The 25,511-nt window shown below is 37.4% G+C and overlaps 1 protein-coding gene across 4 annotated transcripts in view; it reads left to right on the forward strand.

Moving 5' to 3' along the window:
- Positions 1-25,511, forward strand: part of LOC145987771 (START domain-containing protein 10-like) — a 104,927-nt gene that overhangs the window by 57,063 nt on the left and 22,353 nt on the right. For 2 of the 4 annotated variants that reach the window (XM_083122451.1, XM_083122450.1), the window contains exon 2: positions 21,980-22,201. In XM_083122451.1, coding sequence (XP_082978577.1) covers positions 21,980-22,201 — 222 coding nt within the window. Of the gene's footprint in view, positions 1-12,662; positions 12,691-13,078; positions 13,321-21,979; positions 22,202-25,511 lie in introns of those variants that run through there. The other 2 variants (XM_083122453.1, XM_083122452.1) reach the window with 2 other exon arrangements.

The following is a 25,511-nucleotide window of genomic DNA, read 5'->3' on the forward strand; positions in this document are numbered from 1 at the left end:
TGCTTACTCTCATTCTCTACTTGATTATTTATTTTACTATTACTATATTTTCACCTCCGTTTTTAATATCGATTTCTCTTTATCCTCTCTTCCTTCATATTTTCTCTTTTTCTCGCGCGCGTTCTATGTATATTTCCTCTCCCCCTTTCTCTTTCTGTTTATCTTTCTCGAGCGAATTTCTGCCAGCTCCCGTGGCGGGGAGTTACTAGCACATTGCGCTACTACACCAGGGATCCCGGGTTCGAATCCCGGTCTGGGCATGGATGTGTGCGAGTTTCCATTCATCATATTATCACTCATCCCCATCTTCGCAAAATAGCCAAAAGTGGTACAAAAAGCGAAGTAAAATAAAGAAAATCAATCAATCAATCGAGCGAATTTATCTCTCTCTCTCTCTCTCTCTCTCTCTCTCTCTCTGTCACTTCCTTTCTCTCCCAGCTCGCTTTTATTTCTGACCCTTTTTCTTGCTCTTTCATTCTATCTACCTTTCTAATTTTTCTCTCTCTCTCCTTCTCTGCTTGCTTCTCTTACGTTTCCATTTTACGCTCAACCATAAACATGACGTCACACGATCCCACTCGGAACTCAATTTTTTAAATTTTACCCCGAATGCCTGGGAAATATTTAATTTGATTTATGGTTCAACATGGCTAGCAAAGGAAGGTACTGTGTAACATTTTACTAACAGTTTACTATACCCATTCTTTTATTGTGATTTGACGAAATTCGATTGTGAACATTTTAAAACTGATTTTACTTCTCGTTTAAAAAAGCAGCACGCCTCTCAGTTTATCTTCATTTAAATAGGTAAAAGAAACATTATCCACTGATAAGATATTCACGATTCCGGGACATCACAAAAATTCAAGGTCGTACGTTTAGCAACATTGTCGGGTTTTCGTATCAAGTTAACATCCTTGAAGTAGTTCCAAAATATCGCGCATGAGGACGCAATCGTGCAGCAGCGAACAGAGTCATCTCTGGTCAATTCGTGAACTGCATGAAAGATTTCTGCTACATACGATTTTGCGAAAACAAAAATCTGGGAGCTGGAAAACTTTTCGATTCTATCCCCCCTTCCCCAAAGTTAAGCCCCAAGTTCTATTCTGCTCCCCCAAAGTTATGTCCCAAGTTACGTCCATGAACAGTGGCGTAGCCATCGATAAACGGGCGTGCCTAAGAGGGGCTAGGTTCGTCATAATTCGCCCCCTTTTTAACCAACATTCCTAAAAAGAAGAACGTCAAAGCCAATAAAAGACTGCAAAATATAGGAATGATTGTTACTCTCCTTACTGTTACACAGAACCTCACGAAAATCCTTGCCACGCCATTGAATCTAAAAAATAAATAAATAAAAAAAACAGCATACATAAATAAATTTAGAGGACATTTGGCGTGATAATAAAATGAGTCTTCATTGTAGTCCAAGTGATGCTTCTAAATTCCAGCGAGTTTAGTTCCAAAAATATATAGTCAAACAGAATTTTGAGAATTTCCCAAGAAAATGAAATTCGTATATCCCCATTACTGCGTGTATTTTCCAAAAGTGGATTGCAATGGATTTAAAGTAAGTCACCTTGAAGCATATGAAATGGCGTGCCCAGATTTTTCGAAAAAGGGAAACAAGACCGTAAGGGAGGAGGCCTTTGCGTCTTCCTTTTCATTACTTTTTCTTAAGTCAGTCCTGTCTTTAGCATCTTTTCCTGTATTTGACGTTCTTCTTTTTTTTAGAAATGCTAGGCCAAAAGGCAGCGGCGTGCGCAGTATTTTCGAAAGCTGTCGCAAGAGAGGGGTTATTATTATTATTATTATTATTATTATTATTTGTTTAGTATTCAGTTTTATATATTTTGCAAATGCGATTTCTCTTTGTAATTCAGAGACGATTGATGCGTCACAGAAATCAAAAACAGTAACATTAGATATTAGTATTCGCACTTACATAAAACCAAAAACTAACTATTAAGTAACAAAAGTTCATTATTTTTCAGGTTACATTTAGTCAAAATTTTCTTTCTGTTTCATCTCTATTTTCTTTTCCAATTCTCTCAAAATATGAACTATGTAATTGAAGGATTTTTACTATCTTTGAAACTTGATATTTTTTTTCATATTTCTTCATTAGACATAAGAGCAGGATTAACTTGTCTTCCATCATTTTGTACAAATAAATGTATTGAAAATGTCATCTAATATTATCAAAAGAATGTTATGCATATAATTAATTCTATAATTCTACTTTTAATGTGGGAAACGCAGATTATGAGAGTCGACGTACCATGACTTGTGTCACGAATTACAAGGCAATGAACCGACATGAAATACTCCAATTGATATATCCACAGATTTTTCCCCCATAACTTTGTAAACGTTGTGTAAAAAATTACTCTTATACCTAAGGAGATTTTTTGAAATTAAAGTGGTACCGATACGAAACAAGTCTCCATTTCCTCTCAATCTCGTCTCAAATTTCGAATTTTAAAACTGAAGACGAGAATTTAAGTGATAAGAGAAAGATATATAAAAAAGGTAAAGGTAAAGTGTTCCCCTGTGCATAGCACCACGCCATGAAGGCGTATAGGGGGTGTGGGGGTAACGCCCCACACTTTCTTGATCCGGTCGTGAGTGGGGGTGATGTGATCAGCATCACGCCCCTGACCGCCTTTACCCCCCAGGGTTTCCCTCAGGTACCCATGTTATTCGACGCAGGGTGGGCGCCGGGGCCGCTTCCACCGTTAGAAAAGTTCCCGGATTTGAACCGGCCCGGGGATATATATATATATATATATATATATATATATATATATATATATATATATATATATAGCTTTAGCACAGATCAGTGTTTCTAACCGCCGGGTCGCGGTCCGCTACCGGGACCTAGCGTCAATTATATCGGGCCCTGAGAGGTTCTCCTGAAGTTTGCGACTTGCAGCCCGAGCTGGCATCTCCTAGAAATATGGCCCTTTTTTTACGGGATTCACTAAAGAGTGCCAGTGCTGATGACGATTCACTCTTTGGCAGGCACGTATCCAAGAGAGGCTTAGGGGGCTCGATCCCCCCCCCGAAAGTTTTCGGTTTACACTAGATAAAATTAGATTTTTTTGTATCTTGTGGTGTCAAATAAAATAATGTGACGTTAATTTAAGGAGAGAAATAATTATCGAGGCAAGACGGAGAATATTCTATAGCCCTGTTATTGGTAACAGCTCGTATCCAAGGTGGGAATCGGGGGGGCTCAAGACCCCTTCAGAAAATTTTCAGTTTACGCTAGATAAAATTAGGTTTCTGGCTTCTTGAATAATATGATGATAATTTGAGAGAGATAATTATCTAGGCAAGACGGAGAATGTTCTATAAGCCTGTTATTATTAATAGCGCGTATCCAAGGTAAGGATCAGGTGGCTCGAGCCCCCCCCCCCCCGCTCCCCAAGGATTTTTTTCAGTTTACACTGATAAAATTAGGTTTTTGACTTATTGAATAATGTGATGATAATTTAAGGAGATAAATAATTATCGAGGCAAGACTGAGAATGTTCTATAACCCTGTTATTGTTTATAGCGCGTATCTAAGGTGGGGATCGTAACTCGTGCCCCCCACCACCACCACCACCAGGAAATTTTTCAGTTTACACTAGATAAAATTAGGTTTTTGTCTTCTTGAATAATGTGACGATAATTTTAGGAGAGAAATACTTATCAAGGCAAGACGGAGAATGTTCTATAACCCTGTTGTTGATAATATTGCACGTGAACTTTTCTTACGCTTTCGGTGTTGTCGTAGCTAACTTGAACACTATGTAGAAACTTGTCAGCATTTGGAAGCTGCACAACAAAGGTAGCGCCACAGGTAGGGCGATTCGGATTCATTGTAATTTTTTAATCTCTGGAAAGCGCGAAAGGGAACGTTCTTGAATAAGAGGAGTCGAACTACTGGTAATATTTACGAATCGTTTCATCTGCGGAACGTTCTAGAATATAATGAGGATATTAATACGCGGCTTCAATTTCGCCGTTGATCTGTACAACAGAATAGGTGGAGACTTCAGAGGTATGACAATTCATACAGTCGATTAGTGATCAGTCAGTGTCCATTGGTTGCTTTATAAGAGCTAGTGATTCGAAAATGAAATGGACTAAATACCGTAAAGTAACGAAGTCTGCTACTGGTTCCAGTTCGGTCCCAAAGCTAAAGACATTGACGACAGCGGAACTTCGAGTAGCAGTGGCGTATGCTGGTTCTAACGAGTGGGTAATCTCCGACCTTTTGATCCTCAAACTCCAAAAGTTTCCGTGCAATTTATGTCACGCTCCATATTGGATTTAGGAATATTGTGTCGGAATGTTTGTCTTATTGCTACGATCACAATCAATTAATTCTCGTTATTGCAGTTTACTATACGCGTAGAATTTCAAATAATAAAACAAGACAGTATTATAAAGCTATAAAAAAACAGCCTGTGAAATATAAAAATGAAAGACGTGCACTAGTGAAATAAAAACCCGCAATATTAATTTAAGTGCAAAATTCAACTTACTCCAGGACCCGATTACTTGTGCCGTACTACATCCAAAGCACGCTGTTTGTCCAGTTGCACGTCAATACGTGTCTGGGCGAAAGATTGCAGCTTAACAAAGGAAGTTATGTGACTTTTGGATTTTTCATGTTTGGCACAAGTGTTGCAAAGATTACAGTCACGCGTCCATACATTCTTTTCAGCCCCGAAAAGTAAGCACGGCGAACAAAAATGCAAAGCTTATTAACACTTATACTTCCTGTCAACCATGGTGTTTTGTCATAATTTGCTTGCGAAAATGCCTCACATATTCCCGATTTTGTCTTTGTGTGTAGAAATAAGTTCAAGCGATGACACTGGCCTACCTGTATTAACAATTTGCAACTTCTCCTGAAAAGATCTTGTTCCAAAAGGTTTCACCAGCAAATCTTGTATCACATCCATTACCCTTTAACACAGCACTATCACGACAAACACTAACACGTAAATAAATAATAAACACGAAGCACAGCACGAAGCCAACGACTACACGCATTCAGTTTCACGCGCCAAACTTCTGTTGTTGTGTTCCTGGCTCAGAATGAAATTCCCTATGAATAATAAAAAAATCCCTTTCCGAGCTCGAAATGACAGGTTTTTAAAAGTTCGAATCATTGCAGGTCAGAGTCAGAATTTTATTTCGGGATGGGGATCATCCCTTATTAGCAGCCGCCACATAAATTTGAAACAGTGGGGTTAGAAGTCCTGAAGATGAATCTCAGATTATTACAACGTATTAAGCAAAGTGTTTAATCCTGCTAATGAAGTAAAATGAATTACCACTATACACTTTTTAAATTAGATATTTGTAGGATTTCGGGGAGGGGGGTTTCCCTTTAAAAAAATATTCAGTTCCGTGAGATAAGTATTCTCGCTGCTTTTGAAGATTAGAGAGGAGAAACAATCACTATTTTTGTAAATACAAGGATGGGGGGAGTCAGCAAATAGGTGCTTTAATTGCTTAAGCCTTGAATTTTAATTCAGTTTGCTTCATCTTCAATATTTAAGCTTTTCCCTTTTGATAAATTTATGTTCAAGTAACAGAAATCAGCAAGACAGAAGCAAATGTAAAGTGAAAATTAGCGTAGAATTGGTTTGCCCATGTTATTCAGTTTTCCTGTTCTTCGCACTCTACCGGGTATGTTTTCCCTAGTTGAGCGGAGGGAACGGAAAAGGCTCTCAAGGTTGAGAGTGCGACCGGTGGACTCTCACAAGAAGGAGCTTACCCTGGGCACGGAATCACCGCGCCTGAAAAGCAGTGTTTCCTCCCCCTCTTTCCTTTCTCCTCCCTCCTCGCCAAGGGTTGTAAGGAAAGCGGGAGGAATGACGTCAGGGTGAGATTCCCTGAAGTCATTCCACCGGCTGGAGAAAGGTTCCCGGACATTCGGTGGCAAACGATTGGAAGTATTCGCGCGCTGGAAGCAAGGAAATGTATGCATCGAAATTGGTTTGGAAGAATATTGCGAGGAAATGTATATATATATATATATATATATATATATATATATATACATTTCTTATATATATATTACATATATATATATTAAAAAAAAGAAATACAGCCGGGTCATCTGCGATTACCTAGATGACCCAGAGTATACGCCGCTGTCGAGTAGTGCTACGAGTAGTTCAGGTCGAAAGACGAAGATATCGAAGATCTCTCTCTCTCTCTCTAAAGTTAATATTTCGGCAGTATCGGGCTGGTCATTGGAACGATTTATTAAAAAAGAAATAAGCTGCACAGATCAACTGAAAATACTTGCGAGTGCTTAGGCCTGAATATGAACAATTTGGTGGGTTTCGGCTTTTAAAAGAGCTGTAAACATGGGAGGACAAGACACATTAGTGGTGTTCAGGTTCGAATGAGAGAGAAATATTCGTGAACTGTCTGCGTCCAGTTCCCAGCACACATGTTGAATCTCGCGTTCTCGAGTGGATTGTGCATTCCGCGCATGTGTAACACCTTCGTATAAACACTTCTGGTACATAGATGTTTTGATGCCTGATGAGAAGAAATGGACAAACACACATACTGAGATGGTTCCGGCACACAATGTTAATGCATGGAAACAGAGGAGTTGAGTGGTAGAAAATGTCCCGATTTCACGTTCTGATTAAAATGACAGCCTTAAACAGTGGCGATGATTTAGGAGATAGTTGCTCCCCATTCTTTTGCCTCCACACTATCACCTCTTAATGCTTGTCCCCCCCCCCCCATTTTGGAACCCAATTGCCACCACTGGCCTTAAACATACAATTGTGATACCCCTTTAAAAAATGGTGTTCAGCCCCCCCGAAAGGAATTCCTTGATACGTGCCTGCTCTTTGGTGAGATATCAAAGCGGCTGAGAAGGGACTCTGTCACCCGTGTAGCATACAAATTTGAATTACAATCGTGCGGCCGTTCTTGATTTAGGGTCAAAAGGATGAAGCAACTTGGGCCAGAGCTGGATTCGCGATTAAAATTACCACCTGAGCGCTAGTGTCGCTTCCAATATGGCCGCTGTAAGTAGGATAAATCTTTGTTTACATTCAACAGTAGTACAAAATAGCAGCGTGTTGTCATGACTGGTATGGTAGAAAACTTTTAAATATTGCGAATGCGATGTGAATTCCAGGTACTCTAACAAACGTGAAGCTGTACTGAATGAAACATTTAATTATGATAGGCAAAAATAACACGGAAAATGCAGACGAAACTATGTATTTCCATTGGTTGTCCAAAGCAGTGCTGTATCATCTGCACGTCATGTTGTAACTGGGGTTCTCAGAAATTATTTGAAATAAAGGAATTGAAATTGACCTGTACTTGAAAAGCTGGGACAGGAGAAAATTGCGAACATATTGTTGCAGTTCTTTCTCGAAAGAGAAAGGCTGGTTTAATAATAATATTCACAATTTCATGACCAAGCTATACTCGCTGAAAAAGGACATCGTACTGAATGAAACAGTAACATTAGCATGTCTACTTTTTTTCTGGTTACATTTGACATTAATTCATTCTCAAACTATTATCATCTTCTCTCTTTATCGACTTGCACCTGTTCCCAATTTCACACATACGTAATACCGGTAATACATGGACGCATTGGGTAAGACGCTTCATGATTTTTCGAAAAAAAAAAGCTTTATTTATAAAGTACAATTTAAAACTATACTTTCATGGCAATATATATTTATCTGTCGAAAAATAAAGTAAGCAGACTCGTGCATTCTTCGTAATTTCCTTGCCGAATTACAGTGTTATATCGCTCATGCCAATCTTCTGTCAATTACGTTTTCCCTGATTTATTAACAAATTTCATTTTGTTGATTCCACGGGATGGAAACACATGAAAACTTTTAATTTGTTCTGATCCTTAAAATGATTTAGAGCAAAAAGAAAAAAAAACCTGAACAGTAGACCTTACTCTCTCGCATACCCCACGTTATAAACGACTTGAACACAACGTATCCTACTTAGAGCAAGGTAACTTAATATACTATAAGGTAGCGCCATCCGAAAATTGCCGATCATGCACGAACGCGTGACGTCATGTGGGAGGATCGGTTATGCTCGGTGCCCCTTCGGTTATGTTCGTTCGGGGCTTGGCAGAAGCAAACGGCCGCTATCATTTCTATGCGAGTTTCAGAGAGGAAAAGTGTTTCATTACTTTGAGGGGTAAATATTAATTATCATACTTCGGGATGGTATTGAGGTATTCCTTTAATGATAAGTAACATAATTAAAACACCCTACTTTTAAAAGAGGGGAAAATTGCACATGCAAAAGTATTGTAAAAATTCATTTTTCTGAAACATGATCGATATATTACAAAGAATGTTGTCCGTGTTTTAATTAGAATTTCAGATTTCATCATTTCATAAATCGTATTATGATTTTAATAAGAAACGCTGCATGCTAAAGAAGAATTGCATAGTGAAAGAGTTACAAAGAAAGAATTGATTGACAGATTTGGTTTATTTTTGATTTTCTGTCTTTTTTTAAATATGAAAGGAAAACCCATAAGAGGATCTCTTTCTTTGTTTCCACAAGCCGGCCTCCTTGGCGTAGTGGTTAGCACATCGCACTTCAACGCCAGAGATTTGGGTTCGAATCCTGGCTTGGGCATGGATGTTTGTGAGTGTTCATTCATCATTTCATCACTCATCCCTATCTTCGCAAATTAGCCAAAAGTGGCACAAGAAGCGAAGTAAAATGAAGCAAATCAATCAATCAATATTTGTTTTCACATATACTATCACATTTACTAAATTCTCAATTTTCCCATTAAGGACAAATCAATATCTTGCCCGATTGGATTCGAATCCGGGATACCTGGCGTCGAAGCGCGATGTGCTAAGCACTACGCCAAGGAGATCGACAGAGGCCTCCGAGGTACTACGGGCTCACAGAACGTCACAGGAGTACTATCGGATTATAAATTATGGATATTAGAGTTTGGATAATAAATAAATAAATTATATAATATATAATCTATAAATAAAAAAAACACCCGTTCTTTATTTATAGAATCTCAAAGAGAGCGATAGTTTGCCAAACTAAAAAATAATCGTATCTTGTTCTCACGATAATAAAAATAGAAGGCATAATAAAAAATAAATAGGTAACTATAGATTGACACAGAATTGAATAAGCTGAATTTTGATGTAACTCGTTTTTATGTGGTTCTACTGATTAAATTTTAATTGGAGTCCAAACTTGAATATCCGTAATTTCTAATCCGATAGTAGTCCGGTATAATATATTTACAACATTTAACACACCGAAGTACAAATGCCTAATATTTAGTTTTCTGACTAAATAGTTCCTTCTTATTCATTCAGAACGTTGCAATCATTTCCAGGAACATTTCAAATTTTACATAACATCAGAAAGTATTAAAATTATACTGATATACTTAAAATCCAATCTTTACCATTCACCATAATGTAACTTTATTTTTGAAGTTATCAAGTGAAAGAAGCAATATACAATCTAGATAAAATTTTACTATGCATTTGATACTTACTCTAAATTCGAAAGAATTACCAACCTTCTTCATATATTTATTTACTGTACAATAATTTACGTACGGATCAAAGTTCCACATGCAAAAATTTTTTGAAAAGTTTTATGTGGAGGAAGAATGACGAAATAGTTTGTAAGATAGTAGTTTCAGACTTTGAAAACGCAATTGCAGTTTGTAATTTGCAGATATTTTTAATTTCTCTGGTTCAAATTTGGCTGCAAGTTATCGTTGTCATAGTTCTAAAAAATATTTTTTCGTATTAAGAACTTTACACACAAACGCGTGCAGAAGATGAGTCAAAGTGTACAAGTACTAATTTAACTAAGTTAACCTACTCGAAATACTTGATGAGTACTAGGAACATCAAACATAAATGTCTTAACCTTCTAATTCAAGCCTATAGAAATAGATTTATGATCACACGGTAAATGAAACGCTTTGAGAATATCGATGAAAATATCTTAGTTTAATTAAACAATAAAGGAGAAAAGTTACATGAACTCACAATGATTGACCGTGCAAGTGTACGAATTATTATTCGTTAAAGGACTTTGTCCGCAGATTTTCCATTTCCATTCCCATGTGTGTCTGAGTTGTATAACCGGAAAATATACTCCAAGGCTGATATGCGACACACATTTGTACATTAACGAAGTAACTTGCATTACACTAATCTTAGATCTTGCTCTTTTTGACAGAAATGTACTACAAAGAAATAATGTAACATCCATTGGTTTATATTGAGTACAAGGGTACAAAATTATTCACAATATATTTGTGAAATACCAAAATTGAACAAAGTTGCAAACATTTTAATGATGGGTGTAATATTCACTTATGCAATATTTACCATCGTGCATACAACGCTATGTAACTCGAATTGAAGATGTACTAAGTGAATTTCATTTCGAATAGCGTGAAAGTTAGTACACGATCTTCGAAATTCCCATTTCCGACAACGTTTTTCACAATAATGTGAACATACAAATCACAATTCACATCGGTCTGTGTTAAATGAAATTGTTAATAATTATATTAACAGTTTCATGCATCGGAGACACATTTAAATCCGACATTTTATCTTTCTCGTGGTTTGTACTTACCGATTATGTATTGCGGAACATAGTGGAAGGTGCCAATATGCTTTTTGCACAAAAACAAACACTTTTTCTGCTAAAATAAACCATTTTCCTTAATGCTACGGAAAGCACTTCACGGTGCGATATCGCTTGCTTTGCGAATTATAACGCTTCTTTTGTTTTCGAATATCAATGTTTCCAACTCTATTGTGCATGAAAGTTGTAAAAAAGCCCCAAAAACCATCCACGGGTAGCCCCACAAACCATTGACGTTAGCCCCAAAAACCATCCACGGGTAGCCCCACGAACCATTCACACGAGGTTAGGTTAGGCCTGTTAGGTTAGGTTCCATTAGCACCCATTTCACCCCTAAATTCATCGAAAAACCATTTTCCTTTCTCGACAAAAAACAGCGCGTTTCTCGAAGAAAAAAAAACTCGCGTTTCTCGAAAAAAATCGCGCGTTTGGAAACCCTGATTCCACTAGCGAGATCGCGTGACTTCCGACGCTAGAGCCATCTGCAGGTACATCTTGGAAACAACGGCATAATGTTGTCGATTTTCACAAAATGCGCAATATTATTACATGAAAAGTGATTATTTATTGTTCTGCTGCATTGTAGGATGAAGTTTTAGGAAGAATATATATCGACGGAGGTTATAAACCTTGGAGAAACTCATTTCCGTAAGTAGTTTCTTGTGTAAAATTGAAGAAATGTGTCTCCGATGCATGAAACTGTTACCATAATTATAAATCCGACTTACATAAAATGTACTTAACAAATCAGTTAGGCTCACTACGTACTTCGCACTAGTTGAACACATTTTCAAGATATTGATGACTTCTCTTGTAGTACTGTCGGTTAGGTTACGTTCTAGATTTTGAACTTTTTTATTTGGTTAAAGCGGTTGAAAGAGGTTGTTTGTAAGCTTTAATTTATTTGCTTCATTATGCAGATGTGTATTTCTCCTTTGTAATAGATCGAATATGTTTTCCAACAACGAAACATTGCTTGCAGTTTGTGTATATACCAACGTCTATATATTTTTCACTTTTTTGGCAGCATAGTCTTTAGCCTGTTTAGGGCACGTTTCCTTATTGCGTGTCTTTCGTAGCGTACAGCTCTGCAAACCTTATCAGCACGTCCTACAAGCAAAGCATATTGTGAAAATAAGTGTTTAGGAGAACTACACCATTTCCTCGATTATTTGGTACTAAAGTAATTGGATGTAATTTTAGCTATGGCACTGCAGTTGGCTTCAGCACGTTCTTTGGTGGAAACTACAGAAATTCTGCTGTTAGATCTCGCACATAGTCTTCTTCACAATAATTGGCACTGCACACTTGCATTTTTTACATTTCGTCTATAAGCATGAATCCACTGTTTACTTACGCAATTATCGACTGGAAATCTATGACATTTTATGTCAGTTCCTTTAGTTTTCTGGTTATAGTTTTCATTGCTTGCTACAGCACAATTAGACATGATTGCAGTCTACAAGTACAAAAATACAATAAAAATAAATCGAACGCTACAAAATCAACAACCTGCTTGTTCCGATTTTTGCGACGTAGTAGCTAAATGTACCCCGCACCAAACTTACTGCACATAGCAACGAGCACCGTCAAACCCGATCCTCCCAGATGACGTAATGCATACGTACTTCACATAGCAACGAGCACCCCCTGTACTTAGAGTACTTCCTGAAAATCCCACCAGATGGCATATCAGTTAATTTTAATCGCGAATAAGCATAGCAGCAAATGCTTTCGTGACAGTAGTGGTAAGTGATCAAACGATGTAATCGGGGACACGTTGCTTTCCACCTCCAAATTTGAAGGTGGACGGACGGGCACCACGGTCAATGGGGCTTTTCATTGCCAAACTTTTCCGGTGGCGGCGCCACCCCTGTTCTGTCCCTAAATAATTTCGTTCGTCATTTGGTTGCCCTAAGCTTTACATTGGAGCGCGATGGGATGGCCATTGAAACATGTGAGCCAAGAAAAAAAAAGCAAACCATTCAAACGTCATTTTCAACGAAGGTAAGAATTTCTCGTGTAAATCGATAATAAAAATGGGTTTAGTAAAGCTTTAAGATTATGTAGCCAGTCATATGTTTCCAAGAATTACATTCTCCTGAACCTAAGAATTAATACAAGCTAAATATAGTACGTTTATGCACAAAGAGCACAAAACTTGACGTCATTTAGGTCGATAATAAAAAAATGAAGTTTTACACTACGCTTTTTTTTTCTCTGGTTGCGAGCATGTGTAATTCAACGGCGGGAGTATTTTTGTAATAACTATTCTTGACGATAAATGTGTGTATATAAAACAAAGGACCATATTTACTAGCAACGTAGAAAAGTATGATGTCAAGTGGAAAAATGTGGTTGTGCCACTGCTCTCTAGAACTGATAAAAGAAAACGATGTAGGAAGTTTACTATCTGTGATACATGCAGCAGAAGCTAACAAGAAGCAAAGTGTTGCGAGCGTAAATTAGAACCGCATAGAGGAGTTTTTCATAATTGCAAGCTGAATTTACACACCTAGTTAAACCATTACCATTGGGTGACCTAATGGAAGAACTTTTGTATCATTCGGTCTACAGGTTGTGTAACAACTGTTATCTACAGAACGTATAATCGAATGTCAGGAGGTCCTAAATATTGTAAGTTGTTTTGATGTCTATAAAACCTCGAAATGCTTTTTTCACAAGTTTGGAACGCAAATAGAAAGGAAGAGTTTTTGTACTTACGGTCTAATAGCTGAATGTGTACTTGAAGTAATAAATGAGCACTTTCCTATCCAATAAGGTATTTTTTATGCAACAAAATATGGCACGAAATCCGGCAAAGGGGACTGAATTGTGAAAATTGCTGACTTGAGGTTGATACTTAACGAATAAAAGCTAACGGTTCCGATTGTTTTATGATTTTTTTCAAATTCTCCTAGCAGGAAGACTAATTATCGTAGAAGTTTGGCAATCATTGAACCTTCCTTAAAGTAATGAGCACAATCTGGATTTCAATAAAAATATTGGTAAATATCCGATATCGCCCGAACGGATGAAGGGGTTTAGTCTAAGGCTTGATTTTTTTTCATGTGTAGACCTACCTGCAGGGTGTCTGTAAATAAAATATCAGTGCTTAGAAATACACCCGTTTTTTTTTACAGCATGGGCTGATGGTAAGTCAATAGAATAGAATAGAATACTTTATTAGTCATTAGACAACATGATTGCAATAGACTTCGTCATAATAAGTATATAAATACTAATATAAAAAATTACAAAAGAAAAGAAAATTAAAAATACATATTAAAATATTACACATTCAACAATACAGTTTGCAAATTACACTACATGTTTAATACAGCGAAAGCAATTGGAAAATAGTACTCTATTTTGATTACAATACAAGTCATGTACGTACAAAAACCCAATTTACAGCGCTGTGATGCATTATGAGTAGTCATTTACATTTTACAGGCCCTGACGGAAGTGTTCTTCAAATTCCGTGACACTATATATACAATATCGTACTAATATATTATTAATGTGTTTAGCAAACTGCTTGTTTTCTAAATTACGTATAGAAGCTGGTAGCAAATTGAATAATCTCATTCCATTATGTTTAAAATTTTGTTGAGTCTTGCATAGTCTAGCGTATGGCATTTCTATATTCAGATTGTGCCTTGTATTATAGTCATGTACATTAGAACGCAACCTAAAACTGGGGAGGTTTTCCTTTATGTACATTAAACTATGATAAATATTTATAGAGGGCACTGTCATAATACAGTATTCCTTAAAGAATTCCCTACATGACTCCATATCCTGTACTCCTTTAATACAACGTATAGCCTTCTTTTGCCATTTAAAGACTTCCTTTGCACCGGTAGAGTTTCCCCATAGTAAATTTCCATACAGTAAGTGTGAATGGAAAAGAGCGTAGTACACAGAGATCATCATTTCTTCACTTACAGACCTTTTTAATTTCCGCAATAGATATGACACGGGCAAGTTTCTTACATAGTTCCTGGGTATGAATTGACCAGCTTAATTTTGTATCTAAATATATGCCAAGCAATTTTACATAATCCTGATTATTTAAGGTGCATGGTGGGTTATTTAAGTAGAAAAAGTGAGTTTCTGTTTTTGTTGTATTTAACACCAAGCTATTTGTTTTAAACCATAAAGAGGAAGCATTTAACATTTCTTTATTTTTTATACTAAGGTTAAGAATACTATGATCATTTGTAATAAAGGTAGTGTCATCAGCATAGATAGCTGTTTTATACGGTAGGCAATTAGGTAGGTCATTCATATAAACTAAAAAAAAAATGGACCTAATACTGATCCTGGGGGGACACCAGACAAAACGTCTAGCTCATCAGATTTCTTATTATTAAATTTTACTATCTGTCGTCGATTAGTGAGATAAGACTTAAGAAGGGATAGTTCAATACCCTTTATTCCATAATACTGTAGTTTTTTAAGCAAGATTTCATGCGCAACTGTATCAAAGGCCTTACTTAAATCTATCAAAGTTGTACATGTATATGAGCCAGACTCGAAACCATTAATTATCTCATTTACGACCGTCTCTACCGCATTAATAGTAGATAACCCCGATCTGAATCCAAAGTGGGCTACATTAATAAATGAATTCTGTTCAAAATAAGGGGTCAATTGTTTTTTTACACAGTACTCTATAATTTTAGAAAACACTGGAACAAGAGATATAGGTCGGTAGTTACCAGGGTTATCTCTGTCACCCTTTTTGTGGATAGGGACTGTTATAGATATTTTTAGGTTATCAGGAAAAATACCATCATTTAATGTCCCATTAATAAGATATGTAATTGGAAGTGCTATTGTGTCAATTATATGCTTTATAATAAATGTTGATAGACCGAAAAAATCTTCACTATAGGAGTTTTTCATTTTTGACACAATAATTAAAATTTCATCCGTACTAATCTGTATCCACTTAAAATTTATATGATTAAATTGTGGGAAACTTTGCTTACCAAGATAGCCATTAAGATCATTGTTGACATTTTCTTCATAGTTCACAGGGATTTTGTTTAAATGTTCTTGATTGTTTATAAAGAAACTATTAAACTCATTGGGTGTGATACTTGGCAACTTTGTTTCGTCCGTTATCTTTGTTTCCTTTTTGATTATTGACCAGGCAGCTTTGCATTTATTACTTGCCTTAGCTATGTACTCTTCATTAGCTTTTAGCTTAGCTAATTTTATTTCCTTTCTAAATTTTTTTTTAATCTCATTATAGTTCAATTTAGAAGTTTGATCGTCATTTTTGGCATTATCATGTAGTCTGAGCATAATAGCTCTAAGGTTCGCTAATTTAGGAGTGAACCATGTTAGATGTGTTCTCATTTTCTTCTTACCAGTGATAGTTCTATATTTTATTGGACAGCACTCATTATAAATATCGACAATTGTATGTGTAAATTTGTTCCATGCTTCAGTCAAATTATTACAGGTACTTAACAATTCATAGAAATTTATTTCATTAAGGCTATCTCTGAGGTTTCTTATGTTAGTTTCACCAAGCAATCTAAAACTTGTAGTTTTTGTGGTGGGGGGTGTGGTATAAATTAAAATTGGTAAAATAAGCCACAGACCGCTGTGGTCTGATAAACAGGGATCGATAGTTCGACAGGATATCATACACTGCTCTCCATAAATTAAGCAACAAATGGTGATCATCCAATAGAATCAAACACAAGGCCGGAGGGTGTACATATTTTATTTGTAACGAAAGAAACAAGTGTTCCATGCCTTACAGAACAGAAGAAAAACAAAACAAGGTACACTCGTGGGCAAAAGAAATGAAATGTACGCATGGAGCATCACAGGTAGTAAACGTTGGAGATGGAAAGTGACCGTTGTCTGACACTAATAAGGGATATGATCACCGCACGCAGCAATGCATGCCTCACAACGCCGCCGCATGCTGCCAATAAGGTTGTCCACCAACTCATTGGGTATGAGGGTCCATTGTTGGGAGAGAGACAGTTGAAGGTCTTGGAGTGTTTGTGGAGGGGGCACAAGGCCAGCGAGACGTCTCCCCAGAGCATCCCACACGTGTTCAATGGGGTTAAGGTCCGGGGAACGGGATGGCCACACCATGCGTTGAATATGGTGTTCGTCCAAGAACTGATCGACTAGTCCTGCCCTATGGGGACGGACATTATTGTCCTGCAGAATGTAGCCCGGACCTCGTTCTCATGCGAAGGGTTCCACATAACGTGCAAGGACCTCATCCCTATAGTGCTGACCTGTCATGGTACCACGTAGGAGGATATAGAGGTCAGTACGTCCACCAATAGAAATGCCACCCCATACAAGCACACCCCCACCACCATATCTGTCCCTTTCAACAATATTGGAGGGATGGTAACGAGTTCCTGCCTCTCTCCAGACCAATCGGCGTCGCGAATCACTGTCCAGTGAGAACCTGGACTCATCAGTGAAGAGAACGGACCGCCACTGGTCCAGTGTCCAGTTCACATGTTCTCGTGCCCAACGTAAGCGGGCTGTCTTCTGACGCTGGGTGAGTGGTATACACAACACTGGTCTCCTGGCATACAACCCACCCTCGTGTAGCCATCTGCGTACTGTAGTCATTGACATAGGCCATCCTGTGGCAGCAATAGCCGCTGCACACACTTGGGTAGCTGTTGCGGACCTGTTACGCTGACTTGTCAAACAGATATATCGGTCATCCCTGACCGATGTCACACGCGGTCGACCTCCACTGAAACTCCGCGATGCATTTTGCATTCTCGGGAACTTGTTCCATAACCTGCTGACAACTGAACGATCGACACTGAGCCACCTGGCCACTTCGACCTGACGCTGCCCTGCTTCTAGTCTACCGATGGCACGCCACCGTAATTCATCAGCCAAATGATGCCTGGTTGCCATATTCGACCCTTTCCGTGCACTTGACTCACCTCTGCACTCTCCAGATAGACACACACACCTCTTCCGTGCACGCGCGTCTTCGACTGCAATACCTGGTATGCCAGAAATCCGTGCAAGGGCACGATGATCGCACTTTATGACTCACCTGTTTTCCCTAATGCATCCGTTGCTTTCTTTCAGTGTGCCCACCACTCTTCTTCTATTTTCTCCAACTGTTTTCTCTTTTACCTCACATTTTCTTGTTGTTGCTTAATTTCTGGAGGGCAGTGTATTTCTGCTAACATTAGTGATCACATTATCAATGCAAGATTTCATTCTAGTTACTTGATCATTAGCATAATAATAATCATAAGACCTGAGAGTATCATAGAATGATTTCTTTACAGCATTATCAATTAGAACATTTATGTTTATATCTCCCAAGTAAACAACATCAAATTGCTTGTACTTATCAATGGACCTTGTAAGTTTTTCTCATTGTAACAAAAACACATTTAAATCTGAATTAGGAATGCGGTATATGGATATGACCACAACTTTCAAACTGTTAAATACAATGCCGGTAACTTCGAATACTCCTTCAACACATAAGTGATGTATATCTAACGGTTGATACTCCTTATTAAAATCGAGTCGTACATAAATACCAACACCTCCATGGATCATAGACTTTCTAGAAAAAATACTAGCTAACTTGTAATTTGAGGGGATGTACATATCTATTTCATCGTTAACCAACCAATGTTCATTAACGGAAAAAACATGACATGGAAAATCATCCAAAAAAAAGTTCCAACTCCGGTAATTTATTTCTAATAGATTGTAGATTAATATGAAAAAGTAATAAATTAGTTGCCCTTTCAGGCTGTGAAGTTTGTTTTTTGCCACTATTACTATTCGAACATACTACTTTATAAAGGCTATCTTGAAGTGGTTTCGTTAAATTTGATTGTTTGACCTGGCTCCACACTGAAGCAGTTTTTTTTATGGAGTCAGGTTCACAAGGGAGTTTCCCTGTTCATACCAGTTCATTGGTATTATTTCCTTGTACATATTTGCAAATATTTTATTGCTTATCTTCTGTATTTCATAACAGACATATTTCTTACCTAGCCTATTAAGGTGAAGTCCGTGGCTAGTGTAAAACCTTCTGCCTATCAAACTTATGTCTACAACACTTACATTTTTGAAATGTTTGCTAAGTTTATAAATTTCTTGATTCATACGATCTATTTCTACATTTACACATGACCAAGGTAGGAGATCGTAACGGTGAGGCACTGTGAACAGAAGAACATTTGTGTGCAGAAGAAGTTGTAATCGTCTCCTCAAAGTTCTCATAAACACACTTGCTTCATTTCTAGCAATGTCATTTGTTCCTGCTAGTAAAACCACGAGATCCTTTGAGCATAATTGCTTGTTTTCTTGAGACACCTCCATCGTGGCTTCCTTGAAAGTTGCACCAGGTTTCACCATACTGAATATTGAGTTACTTACTTGATTTTGTAGTTGCGTAGCTACATTCCTTCCTTGACTATCGATATACAAGCATATTTTCCCCTTATAACTTGTGTTCTTCAAAGACTTTCTACCAGCGGAAATGCGCTTTGTACTATAGGAGTCTACCTTGCACTTTAAACTGTTTGTTTCTTCAGGTACGGTGGACACATCTTGTAGTATCTCGAAACGGTTTCGTGATTGGAAATTGATGGAATTTTCCTTAATGGGGGGGCTCTTAGATCTTTTCTTGTTCTTTATTACAGATGTCCATGTATTGCTAACATTAGAATTTGGCCTACCCGGTAGAGTTGGCCAGTCTTTACTGGGACTATACCTGTAAAGGTCCTCGGATTCTCCTCCTTTGCACTCTAATTGTTTTTGGAGGATTTGATTTATTGTTCGTAAAGACTCCATTTCCTCCTTAAGGCTTCTAATTATACTTTCATAGTCTTCTTTCTGAATATTATAATCATCACGTTGTGCACTTTCCTTTGTCACAGTTTTCTGATAGTTTACGCAAGTTATACACGCCCACACATTTTCTGGTATATTGGCCTCATTAACATTAGAACATTTTGAGAAATGATACCATTTATCACAGATATCGCATAAAATTCCATTTTTCACTGAACGAGAATATTTACCACATTTACTATCTTGTAAAAACGTTGAGAACTGAGAGCACGAGATACCTACGTCTACCTTGTTAGGCGCCATCTTGTTAACAGTAATACATCAAGTATTAAAACCTTATGTTACTATATTTTCTGAACCTTTATTTAACCCAATTTAAAAAAGAAAAAGAAAAGACTTCATTATTTTAAGTATGGGATATATTTTAACCTTACTTTGCAACGTCAGAAATAAGGTGACATACATTACCTCATATTGACCAAAACGAGTTGAATCTAAAAGTTGAGATTTTTACTGTGAGTTAGGTTCATGAAGGGCTTCCTATGTGCCAAATTTCAGAATTTTTAAAGGGGACCCATCTAAGATATTTAACCCCAAAAACTGTCAAAATTGAACGAACGGCCATGTTTGAGCCCATGCTGTAAAAAAGGGTGCATTTCTAAGCACTGATATTTTATTTACAGACACCCTACAGGTAGATCTACACATGAAAAAAAATCAAGCATTTTACTAAACCCCTTCATTAAAAGAATCGGACTTAAAAATGCAATTTTTTAACTATTGTTACCCCATTTTCCACCATAATTTTCGTACTTACGATGCAATTTCAACCATAACATACCTGAATATCATAGGAAGTATACTTCATTAGCTACAAAATGAATTTTGTTTCAGGTCTCTAGCTTTAATGATTTTTGAGATATTAAGCTTTCTGTATACTGCTACATGAGCAAAAAAAGCCATGCGCCATGTTGGAAAAAATGGCTGCCCCAGGAGAACTAAAGACAATAATTTTTCTTTGAACATTGGTTTTGATATCTAGAAACATGTACAAACCTATGTACTAAAAATGAAATTTTTCTAAAATGTTCATGCAACCAAATATTTTAAAATTCGTTGATTTGAAATGGAATGACCCTATACACAAATATAACTGTAGCCTGTAATGTGCTTAACATCACAGATTTTATCTCATTGTCCTGGGACTTACCAGAGCTGAGATAAAAAAGTTACCGCTGATGCTTACGAATGGAGAAAATGATGCTTGATATGATAAAAAAAAATATTTGCCATCTTGAAATTGGTGATAGTAAAAATAAAATAACAGTGGTTCTGAATTGTCAACATATAAGGCTCACACCATACAAAATATATATACTCTTTAAAAAAGTGTCAAGCAACCAGTGTTGTATCACTTGATGTGGATTGACCTGTAACATATTTTGTAATGTAATCCTTTTTATACACTCAGGCTATGTCACCATATTCAAGTTTGTTTCTCTTTTTTTGTTAGCAGACACTATGAAGTAATTCATATTTGTATGATATCAGTTCATTACAAACATTTTAATAAAATTAGATGTCTACAGAGCATTCCCTGACATTCGCTACGAGACTCTGCAGCAAGCTGCCTGGCATCAGGGCTTTCTTTCTTTCACAGTGAACGGTGTCAGCGACAGTCACTAGAGTCAGGTATTAAAATTACAGTTTTCATATTGTGTACTAACCTTGGCTTCAGAAGGTGTTGAAAATGATGTAAATGTAACACATTCCTCGCATCTCCAAAGGAAATTGGCATTTACACGTGCAAGTTCTTTGTATACTTTATTTCCACATTTTTCTTTCCACTACCCTGTTACTCTAAACTTTTTTACAAGGTTTAATATAAGCGACTATCACGGACCCGTTCATCGGGAAAGACAAGCACTGATGCCGGGCCGCTTGCCACCGAGTCTCGTAGCGAATGTCAGGGAATGCTATGTACAAAACACAGAACACTGGAATTCTCCAAATGCTGCTACAAACCATTTTTTTTTCCACAAAATTCTCTTTGATTTTGAGTTTCACTTGTATTTTCTAATTGCAAATTATGTAATGCTCAAAATATAGCATGATTTTAATTTCTTTTCCAAATTCTACCCAAATATCAAAGACAATACTAAAATGTAGAACATGTCTGAGGAAATGAAGACTTCTGGTTATGTGTACTAGCCGCCCCCCGTGGCAGAGTGGTTAGCACATCAAGCTACAACACCAGGGATCCCGGGTTCACTGGGCATAAATCTTCGTGAGAGTCAATTTCATCATATCATCACTCATCCCCATCTTCGCAAATTAGCCAAAAGTGGCACAAAAGCAAAGTAAAATAAAGCAAATCAAAGCAAAATGTGTACTAATATGTATAAAGTTGATATTTGTTGTCACTTATATTTATTATTCATTTTGTCTGTTCCAGAGAAACAGATGTGAAAATTCAGCCACCACAGCTAACTTAGCAGCTAGTAATCCCGTTAGTGCTGTGATGGAAGTGGGAGTGGTGAAAGTGGCAGAAGACAGAGATTTTGAGAGGCTGAAGTATCTCCTAGACAATCATGCAAGCTGGAAGCTTGATTATAACAAAGGGCAGACAAAAGTGTGGACAAGGGTGGCGGAAAAAACAAGTTTCAAAATGATTAAGGTATGTATTCAAACAACACCAACTCAGTACCAGATACTATAGCCCCTTCTAGTTCGCTGCACTTTTTGACTCTCTTTGTTCTTGCATGTTTCAAATTATGGAAATTTTTGTTACATTAACAAAAAACAGAAATAATAACAAGTATAGTATGCATTTTTTAATGTTTGTGTGTTCTCTGTATCACATATATTGTTAAATCAAAATAGTAAACATGCTCCCTTTAAATTTTTGTACTGTTGCTAGACGAATTTTAAAATCTGCAGCAATATGGTAGAGACGGACACATATTAGAATGTATTACATAGTTATTATGCTACCACCAGTTGAACTTTTTTTACGAAAGTCACTTCCATCCAAGAATTAATTACTTTTAATCCAAACTTGTAATAATAAATGTTTTAAGATCACATTTTGTAGCTTATCTTAGTTAGATTCATGGCTTTCTCAGCCCATATTTGAAAATAAAAACTGGCTCCTAAGAAAAAGGGCCTGGCCCCTGAATTATTTTTAGTTTTTTCTACCCCTGGGTATTGGCCAATATCAGTGATATCAGTATCAGAAAATATTACCACAAATTTAATCACCCATTCTCACCAATATTTGTCTGGAGTGGGAAGTCGTTCGGGATCTACAAAAATGCAAGACCATGTTTTTGCAACATTATTTTATCCTGTAAATCATGCAAAAGTGAATTTCATAATTGAATAATGGCTATTTTAATATTCCAGTTATCACTTACGTAATTCATCAAATATTTTAAAGCAAAACTTTCTTAGTTTACTGTGGTATAATTGTAATAAACTGGTTTTATATGTGTTAATATTTATTTGGTCTAGGAATTAATTCGTGTGGTTGTTACTCACACATTGAAGCTGTAGTTCAACCACAAAATACATAAATACCTTAAGAAAAATATTGTCCATCGCGAGCCACCACTTTCGCCCATCTGTCAGGCAAGTTACGGATTCCGTGGCGAAAGAAGTCCTCATCCTTTGAAGCGATCCAGTCAGACCCCCATTTTTCGATATCTTCTGAAGAAGTGAACCGCTGTCCAATCAAATCGTTATTCATGCAATCGAACAAGTAGTAGTCCGAAGGAGCAACGTCTAGTGAATACGGCAGGTGGGGTAAAACTTCCCATCCGACATTTTCTAAATAGGTTTTGACCAGTTTTGCGACATGTGGTCGAGCGTTATCATGTTGAAAAATAAGTTTATCATGTCTGTTCTCCCATTCTGGTCGTTTCCTGGCCAGAGCTTGCTTCAAACGCATTAATTGTCGTCGATAACGTTCTCCATTAATAGTTTCACCCGGTTGCAGCAGCTCATAGTACAGCACACCTTTCATATCCCACCATATGCACAGCATAACCTTTGCACAGTGAATATCTCGTTTCGGTTGTGATGGACCTGGCTTCACCCAGGCCTTTTTTTGTTTCGGGTTCTCATAATGGATCCACTTCTCATCGCCAGTAACAATGCAATGCAAAAACCCCTTTCTTTTCTGTCTTTGAAGCAGCAATTCGCAAATGGTTTTTCGTCTTTCAACGTCTCTGTCTTTCAATTCATGTGGAACCCAATGTGACATCTTTTGAATCATTCCCATGGTTTAGAGGCGTTTGGAAACTGTTGTTTGATCAACGCCTGATGCTCCTGCAAGTTCTTCGTGCGTTTGACACGAATCCTGATCGAGCAATGCTCTCAATTCTTCGTCTTGAAATTTTTTTGGCTGTCCAGGTCGCTCTTGGTCTTCCAGGCCGAAATCACCACTTCTAAACCGTGCAAACCACTTCTGACACGTTCGCTCAGCTAGCGCATGGTCACCATACACTTCCACCAAAATACGATGACTTTCGGTAGCACTTTTCTGCATGTTAAAGTAATGAAGCAGAACACCCCGCAAAAACACTTTATCTGGCACGAACTGCGCCATGTTCAGTTGACTACAAAATGCTGTTGTTGACGTGTCAATCAACTGCCCTATACTACGAACGATGCGCGCTAACAGGAGTTTTCAACGCATGTGTGGATACACGGAACTGTGGGACGATACGCTCGTTACGCCATCTCTTGTCCAGGTGCACGAATTAATTCCTAGACCAAATATAAAAATATGAACAAGTTCTAATTGTTAGTGTACAAGAATTGGTGTGTGTCCATTTCAAGCAGTATTGGATCAACTCTACTTTAATATGTCTTCTATGCTTGAATATGAAGAATTTTAATCTTAGGTAGCAGGGTTACTTTACAGGATAATTCAGGCCATGGGAAGTGTTCTGTTCATATATAAACTTCAAATTTCGTGTTTAGGAGTTAATTTTGCATTTGGTTTTGCATCATTTTGAAACAAAATATGGCAGGAAAATGTAGCTCACTCCTCTGATGCCCGTTTGCCGAGTTTGAAAATCCACGGGTCAGGGTAACCCTCGAGTTAGGATAATTTTCCATTGCAACAATCTGAAAGGTATTCCAGCCCATGTGAGTCATGAAATCCTGGCTTTACTCTAGGATAGTGGCTAGCTTCAAAGCAAGTATCTAAATATCATACAGATGGAAGCACGTGTTGTGTTTGGTTACCTGTTTCGACAAGGTGTGTTTCAACTCGTGTTGTGTTTGCACAACAGAAAGAAAAAGAAAGGGTGGAGGTAACAGGACTTTGGTATCTCCGTAAACAGTAACAAGGGGCTGCCACAAGAAAAATAAAGATGTGAATATTTACGTGAATAAATGTTGATATTTTATTGCAGCTTGCAATATGGTAAGTAGTTTACAGTGATGTTTGCAGTAGATTTAGATGTATACATGTACTGTACCTTCACGTAGTATTCACGATCATTTTATGGCTAGGACTATTCCACTTTCTCCGGCTACTGTGTTCATGTTTATGTTTGTATTGTACGTTCAATTTTACAAACTCTGTTCTGCAGAATGTGGACAGTAAACATCTGCCAAAGTATATATTTAATAACATACTATATACACAGTGCGGCAATTTGAAATCGGGACTTGTGCTGTAAAAAATAAACAAGTGTTCATAGAAAGTTATTTACCTGGGATCATTCAAAGTAGGACCCTCCTGCATCGACACATCATTGCGCCCTGCCTGCCAGTGCATGGAAGGATTGGTGGAATTCGTTTTGTGTAATGCTGTTTAAAATCCTTGCCGTAGCACTCTTGATGGTCGGTACGTCATCAAAGTACGGACCTTTGAGTGCAGATTTTAGTTTAGAAAATAGAAAATAATTACATGGGGCCAGATGTGGTGAATAGGCAGGATGCAACAATATACGGATTCCCTTTTGGATCACATC

The sequence above is a fragment of the Lepisma saccharinum genome, chromosome 5 (genome assembly GCF_977018435.1).
Source record: "Lepisma saccharinum chromosome 5, izLepSacc3.1, whole genome shotgun sequence".
Taxonomy (NCBI): domain Eukaryota; kingdom Metazoa; phylum Arthropoda; class Insecta; order Zygentoma; family Lepismatidae; genus Lepisma; species Lepisma saccharinum.